Source organism: Mizuhopecten yessoensis, unplaced genomic scaffold, assembly GCF_002113885.1.
Source record: "Mizuhopecten yessoensis strain PY_sf001 unplaced genomic scaffold, ASM211388v2 scaffold10745, whole genome shotgun sequence".
NCBI lineage: Eukaryota > Metazoa > Mollusca > Bivalvia > Pectinida > Pectinidae > Mizuhopecten > Mizuhopecten yessoensis.
The window spans coordinates 240,193-263,348 of record NW_018408700.1 but is presented as its reverse complement, the minus strand read 5'-3'; the positions used below and the strand labels follow the sequence as shown (position 1 = coordinate 263,348).

The window sequence follows — 23,156 nt, the reverse complement described above, 5'->3', positions numbered from 1 at the left end:
TAAAACCACAGATTCCAATTTAATTAGATTTGTCGTTTGAAATATAACTTATCGATATCCCAATCTCTCAATGCCTTAAAATCTTAATTTTTGTTCATTTTTCTGTGGAAACATTCGTGCAGTAAAATAACATCACGGACTATTACCCATCAATTAAAAAAGATAGGTACCGACTGAAAAATGGAGGTTAAGGTTTTCACAAGGATTTTATTTTGTGTAAAGTTTTGAAAGTTGTTCTAAGAATTTTATATCAAAATAGTGTTTTCCTCTAAATAATTGAAATGGAATTTCTTTTTAAAATTCGTACTTTTATCTCTGGAAAGCAATTTAGCCAACCCAATATTTCAATATGATAACAATATTGACTTTTTACACCATTTTTTGCAGATTGAATGCTTGATATAAAAAAGTTATGCATTAAAAAATATTCAACTGATCAAAAGGTAGATGATAAGTGGGTCTATCAAAAGTGCTAAATAAGTGATATAGTACCAATATTGTATAATTTTCAACTTTGTTGCATATTATTTTCATAGTATGGAATATTAAGAACTTGTACAGCAAAAATCAACTTGCTACAGTTAAAAACAGCAATACAAAGACACTTTGTGAAAGATATAATGTCAAAAAAGTTAAACTTTTAGCACTGTATTTAGAATATTCAAATTGTTGCTGAATTGTGCATGATCTTTTTTTTAACTTGTAAAAAAATGTTCTGCAAAAAATAACCTTTTATTTTCGGTGACACATTATCTCAGATGCATGTATGCTTTTGAATTTGGTGAAAATTTGTTAAATTTTGTTACACTTGATTGATAAGAGATTTGATTTAATCCTAATTTAGACCTCAGAAGAGTACATCTTTAATATGATATAAGCTATAATGAACCTTTTTTGTGCTTTAGTAGTTCCACCAGGGACTGCAGATTTAAATAGAACAAGTAGCAGAACTTAGAGATCCCTGTACCAATGCGCTCTGATTCTTCCTATATACAAATGACCGTTACACAGTAACTGTCCTTAACATTTGCAACAAATATGACCTCTGTGACCATGAAAGTGGGTGAAATATTTGATTCAATTGAACAAACTTGATAGCTTGTCATCCAAGCATGTTACAGGCCAAATATTGTGTTGTATTGGTGTTTTAAAAGTTTTAATAAATTTGACCATTAAGACCATGAAAAGTATCAAATCTTTTCCTGCCAGAATTCAACTGACTAATTATGACCCTAGGCTCCTTCAGAAGAGTTTGTTTTTAAGACTTTACTGATTTTATCCCAGTGATCTTGAAAGTGGGTCAAGGTCATTCATTTGAACAAACTTCATAGACCTTCATCCCAGAATGTTACAGGTCAAATAAACTGAGGCTTCCTGGATATTCATTAGCGATGGGCAATCAGTTTAAAATCATAATCGATTATCAGTTTGTAATCGGAAGTAGTAAACCGATCGATGATCATTTGCATAATCGGTTCATAATTTTATGGGACTGAATACCCAAATAAAGTGACAAGTACTCGAGGACAGCAGCCAAGTACACCGGGGCACCGGCTCCAACTCTCTCGGCGTAGTTTCCCTTACGGAGCAAACACTACTATCAATAGACAGAGTTGTTTTAAAACTATTCTTTCGTTCTTTTTTAATGAATGGATTTCAAGCAAGTTTTATGCAGTTTTATCAATCATATGATAAAAGTCGTAAGAATATACGACTTTCAATACATTTTTTACATTGAAAACATTAACACTTTGACTTCAATGAAGAACCGATTACATAGGTAATGGAATTTGCAAGCAATAATTGAAATCGGAATGGTCTAACCGATCAATTTTCGATTATAATCGATCATCAGCCCATAACTAATATTCATATAAGGTTTTATAAAGTAAACAAGAGACCCAGAGGGCCTGTATCGCTCACCTGTTTCTTTTGTTACATGAAACGGACATATAGGTAACTTAAGACCAAATTTTGTAACAAGAACACAAGACATTTTAACATCTCTTAAAAGGTTCTGAAGATATTGTTGATTGAAATTTAAAATTTTAATATTGAAGCTTTTAACCCACATTGACGTTTGACTTCCGACTTGCACTTAAAGTTGACCTTTGACCTCATTACTGTAATTGAGAGAAACAAGAGGCCCATGGGCCTTAACGGTCACCTGAGTCCTACAGTATTTATTTTTGTTGTTGAAATATGTACCAATTTGAGTAAAAAATAGTTAAGTATAATGTTAACTTAACTTGTCAGGACCATGAGCTGATCATTCCTAGACCGATTTTCAGTGAGATCGGCCTATTAGAACTTGTTTTTAAGTTTGAAATAGGTATTTACAAAATAGCGGCCATGGCAGCCAAATTGTATTTCTGATTGACCCGAAAAACAACAACACTTTGTCAGAATATTCGAAAATTCCTACAAAGTTTCAGTTCAATCGGCCCAGCAGAACTTGCCTTTAAGTTTGAAATAGTTTTTCAAAATGGCGGCCACAGCGGCCATATTGGATTTCTAATCGACCCGAAAATTAACAACACTTTGTCAGGACCATGAGGCGATCATTCCTCCCAAATTTTAGTTCAATCGGCCCAGCAGAACTTGACATTAAGTTTGAAATGTAAAATGTTAACGTATGACGGACGACGGACGACGGCGGACGAAAACGGATAGCAATAGGACACTTGAGCTAAAGCTCAGGGGCCCTAACAAAATGCACTGCCGATCTTCATAACATACCCAAGTATCATGACTCTAGTTCAAATGGTTCTTCGGATAGTGTTGTTTGAAATTTTTAACATATTTGACCCCTGTGACCTTGAAAGTGGGTCTAGGTCTTTTTAATGAGGAAACATTATAGCACCCCATCCCAGGTACCTACTGGCCAAATATCGTGACCCTAGATCCTCCTTTGTCAGGACCATGAGGCGATCAGTCCTACCAACTTTCATTTCAATCCGCCCAGCAGAACTTGACATTAAGTTTGAAATGTAAAATGTTAACGTATGACGGACGACGGACGACGGACCACGACGGACGAAAACGGGTAGCAATAGGTCACTTGAGCTAAAGCTCAGGTGACCTAACAAAATGCACTGCCGATCTTCATAACATACCCAAGTATCATGACTCTAGTTCAAATGGTTCTTCGGATATTGTTGTTTGAAATTTTTAACATATTTGACCCCTGTGACCTTGAAAGTGGGTCTAGGTCTTTTTAATGAGGAAACTTTATAGCACCCCATCCCAGGTACCTACTGGCCAAATATCTTGACCCTGGGCCTTATGGAACTTGAAAAGAAGATTGTTAAAGCTTTTAACCAAAGTTGACATTTGACCACTGACTAGCACTTCAAATTGCCCTTGATCTCATTACTGTGATTGAGAAAATGATTTGCACTGCTGGTTTTCATAACATACCCAAGTATCATGACTCTAGTTCAAATGGTTCTTAGGATATTCTTGTTTGAAATTTTAACATATTTGACCCCTGTGGACTTGAAAGTAGGTAAAGATCATTTTAATGAGGAAACGTTATAGCACTCCATCCCAGGTACCTACTGGCCAAATATCATGACCCCAATGGGCATTATGGAACTTGAGAAGAAGATTGTTAAAGCTTTTAACCAAAGTTGACATTTGACCCCTGACTAGCACTTAAAGTTGACCTTCGACCTCATTACTGTAAGTGAGAAAAATATTCGCACTGCTGGTCTACATAACATACCCAAGTATCATGACTCTAGTCCAAATGGTTCTTAAAATATTGTTGTTTGAAATTTTTAACATATTTGACCCCAGTGACCCTGAAAGTAGGCCAAGGTCATTTAAATGAGGAAACATTATAGCACTCCATCCCAGGTACCTACTGGCCAAATATCATGACCCCAATGGGCATTATGGAACTTGAGAAGAAGATTGTTAAAGCTTTTAGCCAAAGTTGACATTTGACCCCTGACTAGCACTTAAAGTTGACCTTCGACCTCATTACTGTAAGTGAGAAAAATATTCGCACTGCTGGTCTACATAACATACCCAAGAATCATGACTCTAGTCCAAATGGTTCTTAAAATATTGTTGTTTGAAATTTTTCACATATTTGACCCCAGTGACCCTGAAAGTAGGTCAAGGTCATTCAAATGAGGAAACGTTATAGCACTCCATCCCAGGTACCTACTGGCCAAATATCGTGACCCTAGATCCTCCAGTTCTTCAGAAAAAGTTGTTCAAAAGAAAAAGTTGACGGACGGATGACAGACGGACAACGGACGCCGCAGTACGGCACCTTCGGGCCAGGTGAGGTAAAAACTGAGGCTTGTTGGATAGATTACTGTGACTGAAACCACTCTAGAGCATACAATCCCTTGGTCCTTTTAGACAGTTGAGCTGAAAAGATAAAGACCTGAGTTGTCCATACTGATCAGTATTTACTGTCTGACCAAATTTGTCCTCACCTTTATCTACTATCTGGCTCAAGTGTTCAACAGTGATCTTTACCTACTGTTGGGACTGAGCTGACTTTACTGACCTGTACCTACCTGTCTGGCCTGAGCTGTCGAGTCTGCTCTCTACCTACTGTTGGGACTTAGCTGACTGATCTGACCAGTACCTGTCTGGCCCAAGCTGTTCACACTGACCTGTACCTACCTGTCTGGCCTGAGCTGTCGAGTATGCTCTCTACCTACTGTTGGGACTTAGCTGACTGATCTGACCAGTACCTGTCTGGCCCAAACTGTTCACACTGAGCAGTACCTACCTGTCTGGCCTGAGCTGTCGAGTATGCTCTCTACCTACTGTTGGGACTTAGCTGACTGATTTGACCAGTACCTGTCTGGCCCAAACTGTTCACACTGAGCAGTACCTACCTGTCTGGCCGTAATTATATCGGGGGGCAAAACTACATACGTTACTGCCACAACCAAAAAAAAATCAAAGAAATCTATTGAAAAATGAGCGAATACATAGCTGGACAAATTTTATCTGCAGACGGACAAGCTGGTTCAAGTATACCCCCCCCCCCCAGCTTTGCTGCAGGGGGTATAATGATTTAAATATTTTTTGGAACATTTGACCACTGCGACCTTTGATACAAATGATAAGACCATTCATTTTAACACAAGTGATAGCCCCTGATTTTATCATGCATTCTATCATGCTTCTGGAAGGAAAAATATTATCAACCCAAGTCTTGGTTACCCGGGTATTCAGAAAAGTTATTCAAAGATGTAAACCCATTTGATTCCTGTGATCTTGAAAGTAGATCAAGGTCATTTTCATTCGCAAGATTTGTCAGGCTGCATGTGGAAGCTACCAGCCAAATATAATGATTATATGCCTTCCGTTTCTTCAGAAGTTGTCTCACAAGTCTGACCCTTGTAACAGTCGAGCTCATATTTATTTGCCCACTTTGTTAGGCTCCATCCCTGGAAGCAACCAGCCAAATATTATGATTCTATGCCTCTTGGTTCTTCAGAAGAAGTTGTTTAAAGTGTTTTACATATTTTACCCTTGTGAGTTTGAAAGTAGGTTGAGGTAATTTTCATTTGCAAACTATGTTGGGCTCAATCCCAAGATGTAACCAGCCAAATATTATGATTCTATGCCTCTCGCTTCTTGAGAAGAATTTGTTTGAATTTTTCGACATATTTGACCACTGTGAAAAACCTTGAAAGTAGGGCAAGGTCATTTTCATTTGCAAACTTTGTTGGGCTTCATTCAAAGAAGCTACCAGCCAAATATTATGATTCTATGCACTTTATCTGGCTTTAACCAAGGAAGGTTTAAGCCAAATATCATGATTCTTCAGAAGAAGTCATTTAAAGGAAACATTGACAGATGCCGGATGCCTCGCTATTGGCATCAGCTCTCTAGCCCTTCGGGGAGGTGAGCTAATAATGCAATAATTGTCCATCTTGGTATGTCTTCATAAATCACCTAAAGAATGTATTAGTAAACCATAATATTACTATACACTGTTACAGGCCGTTGCTGCACCCAAGTTCTTCATACACAGCTTCGCCTTGGATGTAGCTTCCTACTTCATCATCTTTATAATAATCACTTCCGACAGATCTATACAGATGCGGGCATGTGGAATCTCCTTCCCATTATCTGATGCAGTTTACACTCTTTAATCAAGCTAGAATGAACACCCTTGGAACTTTGAATATTAAAATAAACTTCAAACTATTAATCTATGGTAACACTGTCACATATCTGTCTAATATTCAACAAGGTACAAAGGTACATATCAGAGTCGGGTAGATTCTAGGTACCAGTGTGGGGTCTTTTCATGTTCTCTTAATTACTAAATTATTTCTTTCATCATAGCTACCTATACAACCTCTATGATCTTTGGTTCATCACATGAAATGGTCAGTGTTCTAACAAACCGTTGTGGTCATCAATTTATGTGTATGTAACAGGGGAAAGGGAAATGTAATAGCCAGACCAGGATTTAAACCCAAGACCCTCCAAACTTTAGACGGATTCTGCTCTGCCAATAGAGCTACCTGGTTGCCGACGATCGACCCAGTCCAGTTCCACTACATGTTTTAATTGTACCGGTATGTTGAAGTACATTTCAGGGAGATTGGTCATTATGAGATTTAAATTATTGCTGCCAGATCCTATTTCCATTTATATATATGTGTGTACTGTTCATGTATGAAAAATGGAATAAAATATTGTTTAAACCAATATGACCCTGGATAAAGGTCAAAGTTTTCCCCCTCCATTCCATGTCAGCTAGTTACTTGCCAAACAACATGACTATAGATAGAAGAAGCCATTTGAGTATTCAAATATTGCACAATGTCCCTGTTTATGAACAGATTTTGGTTTGCTTTACAAACTTTGAGGTATATCTACTTAGGATACTACAAAATATATGTCAAAGTCATCCGATTGCACGTTTGTTCCGTGGTATTTTTAGAAGCCTCAGATTTGTTGCCCTTCCGACCCGCCGGATTCTCAAATCTGAATACTTCCTACTAAATTGTAATTGGCCTTTTGGTTCTGAAAAGAGAAGGTTCATGAAACTTTTATTTAAGCACAACAAATGTTAACAGATTGCAGATGCTGAATTGGAGGCAAACAAAATTGATGACGGAGGGACAGCCGACATATCTTCGCATAAAATGTATGTAAGGCAATGAGAGCCATAACTTGTTAGGAACTATTCGAGGGGAACATTCAACTAAACATTGTCAAGATCTGTACAATGTTTTTTATAAAGTAGTTGAATATGTCTCAATCTGACGCTATGGCGGCCATGGCCATCTTGGATTTCAATCAATCGGGATCATAAAAGACTTCTTGCTGTCAAATCCAGAGAAAACTGTTAAGAAACTCGAACAAGCGACAACAAGTAACAACGTCCCCTTTGTGTGCCCCACAAATAGCAGTAACGGAAGTAGAACCTGGTAAACTTAGATTCAACCACCCTAGCTCTGACTGAATTTTAGGTTACCTGGGACAAAGCACTAGAGCTTTGATTGAGATCCTCTTATAAACCATGAGACAAACATAAAGTTGTGAGGCCTGATTAAAATCAATAATGACATCAACTCAAACTTGTGTTTATAAAGAGTGAGATTTATTGTAATCTTATACAAATATATCATAAATTTGCTAAAGGCACTAAACATCATAGAGTGTAAACAAAGAGGGCTGGGGTTCACCAAGCACATTTTATACATGTATGCCTTTTAAAAATTAACATATTACAAAGGCAGCTAATTGCACTTAAATATAGCAAAATATAAAATACTTAGGATAGAGAAAAATTAGCAAATGTAAGATACAGTGGAAAAAATATTTTCATACAACAAATGTGACAGATATTTCACATAATAAATACATGTCTCCTATCACCCCTATATGTCACAAGTAAGCTTGGCCATATCAATGGAATAGGACAGTCTACTTTTGACAGGGTGGGTCAGAGGTAATAATATTTTATTGATTACTGTGTGGTAATCTCTCCATTTATAATATATAATACTTCAGATTTACATTCTTGTACAATCATAACATTTATAGGCTATAATTTATGCATACAACTTAATGCTTCATAACTATTTCATTTACTTTTTAAATACCATATTTCATTCCATTACGATGCAGCTGAAAGATACATAACTGAGATCTATAAATGCGGTCATCACTAATCTGGTTGTCACACACTATCCTGCAAAACTTTTGGGGGATACGTTTCTCTTTTCTTATACAAAATTGTCCTAATAATCCCACCATCTTGTAATTCAGCTATTTCTGAAAATAAAGGTAGCCACTAAGTTATTATCAAGGCGCCAATATAAACAACAGTACCAGGAATTTTCCAGTCACTTTTCAAACTTTTTTAAATTTTTTATTATTTTCATACATTGTACCACAGACTTAGATATCTAATTCCGTGATTTTACACACTGTGAATGATCAAACCAAGTCTGGTATGCCATTAACATCTACAGGTACCAGGTGAATACATTCCGATAATTCAAATAAGTTCTTTAGTGTGTAACTATAACAACAGAAAACCAATCTTAGTTACAGAAGATGAAATTCAGAAAATCTTACACCTGAGTAACAAGGTTTAGAAAAACATATTATTGGTGTAAATTTATATACTTAAATGACTGAACGATAAAAATGCTATTGAGTACTAAATACATTTAACAAAATGTACAAATGTCTGTAACAAAAATGACAAACAGGTACCTTATATTTTATCGAACAAAAATGACTAAAGAATTTCATAAGTAAGGTATTAATTTTGACGATGGAAAATCTATAAAAATGGAAACAGGAAACATGCAAGGTGATTTGTTATTTAAATATCCCTCTATTTGTCCTTTCAAAACTACACATTAAGTGAAACAGATTAATTGATCCATGATTCAGACTGGTGGAAATCTTTTAACACAGTAGTAAAATGATTTGTTTCACCAATACCCCACCCCACCTCCTAATTGAATTTCAACAGAAAGTGAGATAGGCTAATGTATTCAGATTCCATTGAACAGACTGATATAAATATCGTGAATATTTCAGATCAAGGATCTGGACTTGTGAGTCTATAAAAGACAGGCAAGCATCAGCAATAATATTTACCACCAAAGAATTCTCATAACCTCAAAACGGGACATGTCACTTCGAACTGAAAGCTAGAATTTCACATCTTTTACATAAAATTAGAAAATGTGTGAAATTGTATGATATTTGGTGATTATGAGAAAAACAAGATTCCAATTCCAAAAGTGACAAGGAAAAAATGTGTATACCTTTTGTTATTCCAACCATATCGAATACTGTCCTCCACAAATGTTTGGTTTCGTGTCAGGGTTAAAATGACATTATCTGGAATAAGTTTCTATGTAGTAGCAGTTTGTATCATCAAGTCTTCTAACATAGATTTTTGTTTACTAAAAAATCTCAAGCCATACTTAAGGATATATGCTACCTTAATTGTAACCTGTGTTGAGAGTTATATCCCTTTAACATATCTAAAATTAGCATTCTTTGATAATGAAGACTGATCTGAGCATTATCAACACATAAAATCTTAAGAACTTTTCAAATATATTATCATTTCTTCATATTTCTAAATGTGGAACTCTTCACAGCGTTAGGTAGTATATATCCTTAAGGGCGTTCCCACATTATTATAAGATTGATCAAAATCTCTCCCTCCCAAAACAGTTGTCTAAAGATGTATACATATATATTTTTATATAAATCATAACATACAGCAGGGTATAAAATCATAAAGTATTGGAGTAAAGATTGGTTACATAATGACTAGCTATGGCACAAGCTTAATAATGTATCATAGAGGACCATCCAGCTGTGTCTGGTAATACAGCAAAACCTGGCTAGACTGAACAGCTCCCAGGATCAACACTTCCTATCACAATACACAGGTTCCTCTTACATAGCAATGTACCCTGGTACGGTACACAATAAATGTACCCTTGGTACAGTACACAGTCAATGTACCTTGGTACAGTACACAGTCAATGTACCTTGGTACGGTACACAATCAATATACCCTGGTACGGTACACAGTCAATGTACCTTGGTATGGTACACAATCAATATACCCTGGTACGGTACACAGTCAATGTACCCTGGTACGGTACACAATCAATATACCCTGGTATGGTACTCAATCAATGTAACCTGGTGTGATACACAATGTACCCGGGTACGGTACACAATCAATGTACCTTGGTACAGTACACAGTCAATGTACCTTGGTATGGTACACAATCAATGTACCCAGCTGGTATGGTACACAATCAATGTACCCTGGTGTGGTACACAATGTACCCTGGTATGGTACACAATCAATATACCCTGGTACAGTACCAATGTACCCTGGTATGGTACGCATTTCTACAATGATCCCAGCAGTGTGTGGTGAGAAATTATGCAATACAAATTCCTACACAGAAATTACTGATCTGTAGTGAGCTATAATCTCCTCATTTACACTGCGTTTTCATCTTATTTTTATTAGAACCCCTTGAATTCTACTGGCAAAAATGTAAGTGATGGAAACTATTGGTGCATGCAGGTGAGATATTCTTTGGCAGTGAGTGTGAGAAAACATATGTCTTCCAAACATTAAACTTTATCAATAGAAAAATTGCATACTTTTTGGGGATGTATAAGGTACATTTTATATTCCAATGAGTTTATAGTTAATACAGAATGACCTTGTTAAATACCTGAAGTATACTACCAAGGGTCGTTACAGAAGACATTTAACATATCTTAACGTTAAACTGTGTGGTTTATTAATAACGTAGCACCATGACGTCATAACTAGGGCGTCCCAGGGACAATATCTAGACATTGTTTCTTCTATATACACTGGAACACAGCAAACAAGTACAATAACAAAGAGCTAGGGGGATATTATAAACATAACCATAATTAGCTGTATCACGAAACAAAACAAACTACACAGGAAAAAAATGGGAAACTTATTTATTTCAACATCGAACGTTTCTTTTCTACTCTATGGCGAGATAAAAAGTTTGAAAATCATTCTTTTCTAATCTAAGGGAAGAAAACAACATATGAAAAAATATTTTATTCAAAGCTAGAATGCATACAGCTTAACATGATTATAAAAATTTAAATGAAAGCTGTATTCACGGGGAACATTTGCGTTATTTTTTGTGTGTCATGATGTAATAATGACTATTTAAATTTGTGTGTTAGGGAATCTAGGTGAGGATGAGGAATTCGTTCACATGTGATACACTTGAGACAAACATTTGAGCCCTATTTCTGGGATTTTCATCTTGCAACATGTGGATGGTATGATGATTCCAACTGTCACGTACAGCGAGGTGACTTTCTAAGTGAAAAAGGTTTGTGTTTGAAATAAACAATGTTGAACACAAAAATGGCGGACCTCTGTGACACAACCGCTAAGAAATTAACAGACATTTTTCAAGTCGAAAAAAGGCGATCAATAGCATCAGAATAGGTTAACACTATTGTCAATACTGGTCTGATAATCTCATCGTTTTCATGTACTGCATGAAATACCATTCATGATAATTTGACCAATTTCGATAAATTCATACTATTTAAGTAACGCTCCCAACAACATGAACCAGATATTTGGTAATGTATGATAAACTATTTGTATCCCCATTGGTTTCCAGTACATAGAAAAAACACACATATCTAATTAATAATCAGGCAACATCAAACCAAATTGTAGTTCTTCAGAATTTACCAGCAAACATTTTTTTTTTAAATTTCTATTTTATTTTAGAAGATTTTGAGATTTTATTTGAGAATGAAATTTCCTTTAAAAATACGGGATGAGTGAATTCTTTTATCATTTCTACAAATATATCACCTTGTTATTTTGTCACATAATACCTCTTGCTGACAGAGACATTTTTTTTCATAATTCATTCCAGGAATTATGTATTACAGAAACTGTAGAAATTCAGATTGATGTCAAACTTGCCCGACTTCAAATTTTTACGAGGATGACAAGCTTAAGAACTAGAATCAATTTGGTTTGATCTAACAAGCCATTGCACCATAATTTTTTTGTAAGATTTTCTTCAATACACGCAGACATTCCAAATGAAAAGCTAGAGTAATTCACATATACACATTCACGGACAACATCCTGTACAAACACACGATCCCCACCCCAAATTTCCTCACAGGACTACTTCTGTCCAACAAATACACTTGACATGTCAGGACATTTGTAAGCTCTCTGCACTGTTCCATGGAATATCCACTCTGTTCATTCGGATCCCCTCAATTATATTACTTGTCCCCTGCCCAGTGGCTAGTTCACACTCATGATGTGTACCATGGCCTCTTCCTCAACCAGCGAATTGTATATCTGAAAACAAAATCATCGTTATCATTGATTTTCAACATTATTCTTTTATCACCATTCAGCATCAATTATCTTTGTTATACATACTAACTTTATTCATATAGTTTACAACAGTTATGAATTAAGTTATTCCAATTATAAATGACCAGTAATCACTCTAATTGGCATGGATGGAAGCTTTCTCTCAACGTGTAGGGAAACCAGAGTACCCAGAGACAACCCACGTGGTTGGGCACGTAACCCAATTGTTTTTCACATTTGGGGAATTGAACCCTGGCCATCTTGATGAAAGGCGTGTGTGCTATCCACTGCACCACGTTACCACCCATCTGCTTTTTTATCATCATAAAATACTTTTGTCATATTGTAAGACATACCACATTTAAGACAGAATGTTGCTGGTTACATTTTACGAAATGACAAAACACACTTTTATTACATTTCTCCGATATTCTGATAAACCTCAATCTGAAACACCAGTAATTGACCTTGACCTTTTTAACGAGCCATTAGATAAAATGGCTGTACTAAACTCTGTTGTTTTGTTTAGAGATGGGGTGGCTACATAAGTATCTGTTGCAGAGAACAATGTACATACTTAGTCAACTCTGATTTAGTATAGAATACACTTACCAGGGTCAACTCAAAATTTGTGTCAAAATGATTTGCCAAAATATCAACCCTGATTCCTTGTGTAGAATTAAATCTCAGTCTGAAGTCAATTTCCGTTCTATGTTTGTGCAAGGTACACTTACCCTGAGTCTTCCCTGACTTTGTGTGAGACACTTACCCTGAGTCTACCCGGACTTTGTATGAAACACTTAACCTGAGTCTACCCTGACTTTGTATGAGTCACTTACCCTGATTCTACCCTGACTTTGTATGATACACTTACCCTGAGTCTACCCTGACTTTGCATGAGACACTTACCCTGAGTCTACATTAAATTTGTATGAGACACTTAACCTGAGTCTACATTAACTTTGTATGAGACACTTACCCTGAGTCTCCCCTGACTTTGTATGAGTCACTTCCCCTGAGTCTACCCTGACTTTGTATGAGACATTTAACCTGAGTCTACCCTGACTTTGTATGAAACACTTCCCCTGAGCCTACCTTGAATTTGTATGAGACACTTACCCTGAGTCTACCTGACTTTGTATGAGACACTTACCCTGACTCTAACCTGACTTCTGTGAGACACTTAACCTTCTACATTAACTTTGTATGAGACACTTACCCTGAGTCTCCCCTGACTTTGTATGAGTCACTTACCCTGATTCTACCCTGACTTTGTATGATACACTTACCCTGAGTCTACCCTGACTTTGCATGAGACACTTACCCTGAGTCTACATTAAATTTGTATGAGACACTTAACCTGAGTCTACATTAACTTTGTATGAGACACTTACCCTGATTCTACCCTGACTTTGTATGAGACACTTAACCTGAGTCTACTCTCACTTTGTATGAGTCACTTACCCTGAGTCAACTCTGACTTTGTGTGAGACACTTACCCTGAGTCTACCCCAAGGTACACTTACCCTGAGTCTTCCCTGACTTTGTGTGAGACACTTACCCTGCGTCTACCCGGACTTTGTATGAAACACTTAACCTGAGTCTACCCTGACTTTGTATGAAACACTTAACCTGAGACTACCTTGAATTTGTATGAGACACTTACCCTGAGTCTACCCGTATGAGTCACTTACCCTGAGTCTACCCTGTCTTTGTATGAGTCACTTACCCTGAGTCTACCCTGACTTTGTGTAAGACACTTACCCTGAGTCTACCCTGACTTTGTATGAGACACTTAACCTGAGTCTACTCTCACTTTGTATGAGACACTTAAGCTGAGTCTACTCAGACTTTGTATGAGACACTTACTCTGAGTCTACCCTGACTTTGTATGAGACATTTAACCTGAGTCTACTCTCACTTTGTAAGAGACGCTTACCCAGAGTCTACTCTGACTTTGTATGAGACACTTAACCTGAGTCTACTCTCACTTTGTATGAGACACTTAAGCTGAGTCTACTCAGACTTTGTATGAGACACTTAACCTGAGTCTACATTAACTTTGTATGAGACACTTACCCTGAGACTACCCTGACTTTGTATGAGTCACTTACCCTGAGTCTACCCTGACTTTGTATGAGACACTTAACCTGAGTCTACTCTCACTTTGTATGAGACACTTAAGCTGAGTCTACTCTCACTTTGTATGAGACACTTAAGCTGAGTCTACTCTCACTTTGTATGAGACACTTACCCTTAGTCTACTCTGACTTTGTGTGAGACACTTACCCTGAGTCTACCCTGACTTTGTATGAGAAACTTACCATGAGTCTACCCTGACTTTGTATAAGATATTTAACCTGAGTCTACCCTGACTTTTGTGAGACACTTAACCTGAGTCTACTCTGACTTTGTATGAGACACTTATCCTGAGTCTACCCTGACTTTGTATGAGACACTTACCCTGAGTCTACCCTGACTTTGTATGAGACACTTAACCTGAGTCTACTCTCACTTTGTATGAGACACTTAAGCTGAGTCTACTCAGACTTTGTATGAGACACTTAACCTGAGTCTACATTAACTTTGTATGAGACACTTACCCTGAGACTACCCTGACTTTGTATGAGACACTTACCCTGACTCTACCCTGACTTTGTGTGAGACCCTTGCCCTGAGTCTACCCTGACTTTGTGTGAGACACTTACCCTGACTCTACCCTGACTTCTGTGAGACACTTACCCTGAGTCTACTCGGACTTTGTGTGAAACACTTACCATGAGTCTACCCTGACTTTGTATAAGACACTTAACCCGAGTCTACTCTGACTTTGTATGAGACACTTATCCTGAGTCTACCCTGACTTTGTATGAGACACTTACCCTGACTCTACCCTGACTTCTGTGAGACACTTAACCTGAGTCTACTCGGACTTTGTGTGAAACACTTACCATGAGTCTTCCCTGACTTTGTATGAGACACTTACCCTGAGTCTACATTAACTTTGTATGAGACACTTACCCTGAGTCTACCCTGACTTTGTATGAGACACTTCCCCTGACTCTACCCTGACTTTGTATGAGACACTTACCCTGACCCTAACCTGACTTCTGTGAGACACTTAACCTGAGTCTACTCGAACTTTGTGTGAGACGCTTACCCTGAGTCTACTCTCATTTTGTATGAGACACTTACCCTGAGTCTACCCTGACTTTGTATGAGACACTTACCCTGAGTCTACCCTGACTTTGTGTGAGACACTTACCCTGACTCTACCCTGACTTCTGTGAGACACTTAACCTGAGTCTACTCGAACTTTGTGTGAGACGCTTACCCTGAGTCTACTCTCATTTTGTATGAGACACTTACCCTGAGTCTACATTGACTTTGTATGAGACACTTACCCTGAGTCTACATTAACTTTGTATGAGACACTTACCCTGAGTCTACATTAACTTTGTATGAGGCACTTACCCTGAGTCTACCCTGACTTTGTATGAAACACTTAACCTGAGTCTACCCTGCCTTTGTATGAAACACTTACCCTGAGTCTACATTGACTTTGTATGAGACACTTACCCTGAGTCTCCCCTGACTTTGTATGAGACACTTACCCTGACTCTACCCTGACTTTTGTGAGACACTTAACCCGAGTCTACTCAGACTTTGTGTGAGACGCTTACCCTGAGTCTACTCTAATTTTGATGGAAGCAGCCTCAGCAGCCCTGACAGTTTCCTTGACAGCCTGCATGAGATTCTGGGCGTTACCAACTAACATCTCCGTAGCTTCCTGGTCCTCCTCCGAACCTGTTATAAAAAGGAATCTTAGGTCAAGGGTCATGAACATGATTTTTTTATATAATAGCTGTATTTGGCATTCTCTTGAACATTTACATTTTGCAGAGACAAAAGGGTAATTTCAAAGGATTATAGATAATAGATAAAATATTAACTAAATGTATTTATCATCACTAATGTATTACGTGTATGACTGTTATGCTACAAAATCTACATACAAGTAATAATGTTATAATAGATTTTTTTCAAGTACAATTGACTTGTTTTGTTTTTGCTAGCAGCAGGATCCTGACAAGACGATCCCTTCTGATATAAGAGAGACACAATGATTATTATAATGAAATGTTAGTCAAGCTACTGAAGGTACACTGTCTATTTCAGCTGAGACTCGTCCCAGGTTTGAGATTGTGAATGAAGATTTGTTTAATCTTCACAATTTTACCTAATCATACTAAAAATTAAAGTAATTATCCAACAAGAAAAACAGCGAAAACTATCATCTTTTGAAAATTTCCCTTATGCACAATTAAATTACATTGTAACCTGTCTTAACCGGTCCCTGAAAGATTTGGATACTAGTGTAAATCAGACACTTAACATAGCATATCATTGTGTAGATAATGAAACTGACAAATTTATATAAATGTGATGACTTCAGGACAAATATAAGGGAGATTTCTATCCCACTGGTAGGGAGATTGAGTTTTGGTAGGAAGATTTTCATTGCAAGTATTCTTTAACCTAAGAATTTGTAATGTTACAACCCATGGTTGAGAGATTTCGATTCTTTAGAGAGTTTTTCAAGGTAAAATATAGGGAGAATCCACACCAAATATGTATGAATTAGAAAACATTTTCTTTTTTGACAAAAACATTAGTCTAAGTAATGTTTAATTAAGACAGGTTATAATGTACTAAAAAAGAACGTTTTGTTAAAAATGAATTTATTTGTTCAATTTTCAGACGTTGTTTTACCAGCCATAGATATAAAAAGAGTTTTAAAATAGATATTTATGAGATGGGGTACCAATTTTACGAGTTGAATGAAATGAGGTCAAAATTGGTCAAATTGATTGGATATGTCATAAGCAGTCTTAAATTCCAGAAAGTCTAATTAGTTAGGATAGGCTTAATCAACAGTCATCGCTTCTTAGAAACTGTTATTAGAATACCTGACTGCACATATGACACATCAGAAAGCGTTAATGCACTTACTAGATTCTGTTCCCATGGCAACAGGCACGCAGAAAAAGCAGGAAAAAAACCAAGATGCAGTTGTGTTAGAAATGATCATGAAAGGTTATAGCACAAATATAACACACAATGACAACAATACAATGTTCTACTGTCTACAAGCATATATATAACAAGTGAAGCTCAAGTGTTGTATATATATATATCACTTGTGATTATTTCACAACATATACATTTTTTGCATTTAAGAAAAGAAGTAATATTTGTGAATAGAATCAATTGATATACATACAATTGAAACAAGTAATTCATTTTTGCGAATTCATACTTGTTTAGGGTACCGTAGTGAGTTTTGAACTTATTTGTGAGAATTTGAATTTAAAAAAATAACTGAATAATCATAATGATGTAAATTCTGATATCCCCCTTTATGGTGCCCATTCCATATTAAATTAAACCTCCCTTCCCTAACGATGATACTGTTCAGAATCGCCACTTCAGAAACTAGATAGAGTGAATTTCCGGCCAGTGGCTAGCTACTCATCTGTATTTCTCACTATCAGTTTTTGAAGACAGATTTTGTTTTTCTATTTCAAATTCCAGAACTTCAGTCGTTTCACAATCCACAATTCTGCTGGGACAGAAGGTGAGGAAAATTTACAGAAATCCTTAAAAAAAATACGGCAGAAAATTTCAAAGAAATCCAAAATAAAGGCATCACAACTACAATCAGTGTTACATTTGTCTAATGATTTAAAATGTGTCTAAAATAGTTTCCTAGATTGAAATACAGGTATTTCTTTTTGTTTTAAATATTTCAATAGTGTACCAAAATTAACGTGTGTAAAATTATACCGCACCAAATTCATGCTTTCCCAATTCCCTCAAAGCTATAAATTAATATGTTGGTATATTTTGATACGTATTTGGTCTTCAATCACCATTTAGTTTTTGTGTATACAATGCATATATTCATGGATGCAAAAGAAGCAGATTATATTTAGAGGAAGACAAATCACCGACAACCATCCAGACAAGTCTGTCACAGCCTTGATACACAATCAAACACGCCACAGTAGACGCTTCCAATCATCGTTACCTTACTAAACCTTGTATCGTTAAGTATCAATTGAAAAAAATCAATGTTGAAAACTCTTAAATTACATTGATATTTTTAAATGATGAGACTATATGCAAAAATTGGTTACATTAGGAAATTTCAAATTACTTTATTAATCCAGACCAAAACTTTTAATTTTGATCCTGTCATTTTTCAAAAATTTAATTATGAACTGTGGACATCTCTAACCACAGAATTAGCTTAAACCATTCATCCCTAAAGTCACATTTGAACCTTATCAAATCAAAGAATGGGCAAGTCAAGTGGAACCATTTTAAATGCAGGCGAAAACAATACTAAAAGGGGACGATTTCAAGGTAATTTAGTTATGGAGATGTTGAAAAGAATGGAGTCTCTCATGGTGAAACGTGAGATCATAAGTTCAGATACCGTATTGAAAATTTTCAGAAATACACAAGAATGTGATAGGGATATGACAGAAGAGTAAACCAGATACATACAATGTATGTATAAACTTAATTTATTTTACAACAAAAATGAAAAAAGTTATTTCAACTTATGTTCATCACTCGTGTTGGCCCGCATGTTAGCGCGCGGGGGTCTTATTGTGGGAGGAAACCGGAGCACCCGGAGAAAACGCATGTGGTCGGGCAGGTGACCCCATACCTTTTCACGTCTGATCGGGGAATCGAACCCTGGTCGCCTTGGTGAAAGGCAAGAGCGCTATCCACTGCACCACCCGACCACCATACAATGTATGTAACATATATAAATCATTCAGACATAGCATGAGAATGTGACAGTTAAGAAACAAATTGAGCATGCAGTATTATTTGATATTATAAAGTATGATGCACTAGTCTACACATTCAAACCAAGCATGATGCGCTAGTGAAAAGAATATTTTGTTCATGACAAAACTGAAAGGCAATGATTTTGGCAAAACCAGAACAATCTAATAAAGATACCACAATTTAATATTACAACAAAATCTATCTCTATTCATGATACATACCTCAAAATATCACATCAACAAGAAATCACAATTCAGATCAAGAATTCGCAAGATCAAAACTAACACTTAATTCCGTCAAATAGACGAAACACTGATGCATGGAACAACCAGAATTCAAATTATTATCCAATGATATCAAATGATGGAAGTCTTGGATTGATCATTATGTATAATTGGTTTGAAAAGTTAGATTTTCTTTTACTTCAACTATTTCATGTAAATCAATACTTAGCCGTTGTTATTAAAAGTTATGCAATTAAAAAAAATATATAAGTTTAGCTAAAAGCGAATATTTTACAGTAAATAGATTGATTTTTTTCCCATTTAAATTTAATCAAAATGTGATTTTTTTTTATAAGTTAAATGGTAAGTTTTTAGTTGATGTTGATAACTTTCAATCATTTCTTTTTTTAAATATCAGCTTACCTCATTTACCCCTAACGACACATTTGAACTCTTCCAATTCAAAGGATGGAATAGTTCACTATGAAATTTCATTCAGGGGTGAACGAGTTAAACTTGATACACAATTGATTGCCCTGATTTTCTTTTTCAGCGTCAAGTTGTGATGAAAGTATACATATATGGTGTAAATCTATCATATTACCCATGCTGCATCAACCAAGATGGAATCATCATGTGATATCATTCACTGCACACAAACCACACATCTGTTGGTCAGTACGGCCAGTTTTGTTATAGTACTGGGGAGGGGGCAGTTTTATGTGTGGTTAGTGACCTCCGTGACGAGGAGGATGTGGGGAGGTCATGCTGAGGATAATTAACCGAAGTTTACCACACGCTATCTCGCTGCCGTCGGGAGCTGGTATGGGTTCTATGTTGAAACGTTTACAAATCAGTTTTTTTCCCAACATAGATTTCGCGTTATAAACGCATCATAAGACAGTAACTGCTATATTGTACATAACTGAATTAACATCATGAGCTAGGACACAATATTGAAAAGTTTACAATTTCTTTTTTCAACACTGACTTATCATTACAGATGCGTTATACGATACTGAATACTTTAATTGCCAACATGAGCTACATAGTAATATAGGCTCTGAAAATATGTAAGACTTGTAACCATAATATTATTCATATGTACAGATAAAGTGTCATCCCACTGAGAAGATCAAGTATTGGCTCTAGATGTGTGTTGACCTGCTTATGAAGGACTCGCCGTCACCCCTGACAAAGGTGTTTAATCATTTCATGTTGAAACACTTAATAATGGACCTACCGTCACCATTAAAAAAAATGAAAAAAATAAATGATTTACAATCATTCTATTATAAAATGTTCTCTAACAGGGAATCTTTCTTCTTCCCAACATATATTTATAGATACTCTCATATCACAGATACAGGAGACAGCTTATATATATACAATGAACACAAAAGTGCAAACACAAAATTAATGTATGTATACAAGTAACATAACTTACTTAATCATAAATACATATGCCCAATTAATCAATAACTTAATTAAGACTAAATACTGTGAAGATTTATGAAAAAAATACTTTTTCAAAACCTGCTCGCTAGAACGGGTATACATTTGTTTTTTTCTCACAGCTAGGACACAAATTTACGATTTTGTCTCATAATTTTTTGACACACTGACTGACCTTGAGCGCCTAACATGGTTGCCTTGACAGTAGATAAGATCTTCAGCTGTGTGCCGATGGTTGGGATACGTTCACACACTTGTAACAAATTCTGAAACACAAAGTTGTTTTTAAATATATCAAAGATCAAAGATTGTGATCACTTTATCCTGCGCTGTCCTCTTTATACTCACCAAAAACTAATATCACTTAACTCTCTGTCAGCGATGAGTGGTGCTATTCCACTCAATACCCAAACTTTATAACCACAAGACTAAATATGAATAGAAATATTGTGGAGACTGTTCAGAATTACATTAGAGACATAAGACGATTTTATCAGATTCTTATTTATAATCTCTTATTTTAATACTTAAAGAAACATATGTAAAAGTACCGTTTATATGATGTGTAAATACTGTTATTTTTTGTTAAGGAGAGGGCTTATATAGGCTATGCCTTTTGCCCAATTCCTTTTATACAGAAGATCAGTACAATCAAATATTCTGAAAAGAAAAAAGGATATATCAAAATCAAGTTATTGAGCCTCTACACATAGCTGTTCATTTCTGATGGGTCAACAAAGAAATGAACGTGCTCTAAAGAACAATTTACTTTATATATAAAAGTGATTTACCTTATGAATTTAATGGCAAGTAAACACAGATATTTAGGTAGTGTTACCAGAAATATTTTTGGCCATTCTGTATAAAAAAAAATCGAAAGAAAAAACAATTCCCAAACTTTATATTCTATTTATTAGCAAAATTTTAGTAATTCAGAATTAGCCTAGTTTTATCAAAGTATGCATTCCTGTTAACTTTTACAATGTATCATAAAGTAATATTGGTCTTGGGCTACGTACAAAGATGGTAATTATTACTGAAATAACGATTCACTATAGATACCTCACAGCTAATGAGGAAGTCTCAGGTAAAGGACAGGTAGCATGGTATCCTGAAACAGGTGTTATATTTTTGACAAATTTATTCTAATATATCTCAATACACAACAAATTGTATGAGCCTTACTGTTCTCATTTTTTTGTCTGTACACTCCGCTGCTAGTTTCTTGGCGAGCCGTGTTACTTCCTCTGATGCCTCAGCGATCTTTTTGGCAGTAGATATGAGGTCCTTCTTGGAGCCTCCCGCGCCCCTGATATCAACAGATTATACATTAGCTACTGTTTTATTTATTACTTCAGAACAAATATGACAATGCCATAGTTGGGTCTTCAGGATCACTCCACTAGATATTTATATATTTCATGAAGGAAATCAATTTCTCCTACTTTTATGCAATGAAACATAACTTAAATTCAAAATGTCATATCTCTTGTTAAATCATTTATCATTTTTAAAAATGAAACTTTCAATCGCTAATAAATCAAATACACAATATAAATGTCAGGCCTGAGAGTACATTTATTGCTGAACTTTGCCACCCAAAACTCATCGTTCATCCTCTACTGCTAGACTTGATATGTGATAGGGTGTATTACCTGACCAACTGGCTGAGTTTGGCCATTAGGATAGCCATACGCTTGGCCGCACCAATAATCTCATTGTCTTTACTTGACCACTGCTTCGTTTCCATGTGTAAGGCGTGGGCAGCCATCTACAAAATTGAATAAGACTCAAGTCATCATCATCAGACCCAGAAACCAACCATCAAAAGAGCCAAAGTCTGCATCATACTGTCCAACTCAAAGGTCTATCATCCTCAGACCCACTAATCTGTGATGTTTACACCACAAATAAATTTAAAAAACAAAAACAAAAAAATCTGGAAAGAAGAATATTAGGATATCAAAGTTCTACTTTCTACACAAACAATTTACATATTAAACGTGTCGCAACATTTCAAGACCGACTGGTCCCTACGTCAAGCTATGACTGAGTGAGCGATTTGTAATTTTTACCTGTACACCGATGTGGCGAAATTGTATATTTATTATATCACTTGACCCAGGACATTTTGCCTATCAATAGGGAGCGAATACACACTGCATCAGATAAGTTACAGATTACTAGCTCACTCAGTCATA

The 23,156-nt window shown here is 36.1% G+C and overlaps 1 protein-coding gene across 19 annotated transcripts in view; it reads right to left on the bottom strand.

The window, feature by feature from the left end:
• Nucleotides 1–8,367: 8,367 nt before the first annotated feature.
• The window catches only part of LOC110462068 (vinculin-like), a 66,663-nt gene continuing 51,874 nt past the window's right edge, over nucleotides 8,368–23,156 (bottom strand). For 17 of the 19 annotated variants that reach the window (XM_021515850.1, XM_021515849.1, XM_021515856.1 and 14 more), the window contains 6 exons: nucleotides 22,611–22,726; nucleotides 22,141–22,264; nucleotides 21,131–21,221; nucleotides 20,294–20,332; nucleotides 16,093–16,216; nucleotides 8,368–12,391 (listed from right to left, as the gene is read on the bottom strand). In XM_021515850.1, coding sequence (XP_021371525.1) covers nucleotides 12,346–12,391; nucleotides 16,093–16,216; nucleotides 20,294–20,332; nucleotides 21,131–21,221; nucleotides 22,141–22,264; nucleotides 22,611–22,726 — 540 coding nt within the window. In that variant the 3' untranslated portion in view covers nucleotides 8,368–12,345. Of the gene's footprint in view, nucleotides 12,392–16,092; nucleotides 16,217–17,422; nucleotides 17,429–20,293; nucleotides 20,333–21,130; nucleotides 21,222–22,140; nucleotides 22,265–22,610; nucleotides 22,727–23,156 lie in introns of all 19 variants that reach the window. The other 2 variants (XM_021515852.1, XM_021515853.1) reach the window with 2 other exon arrangements.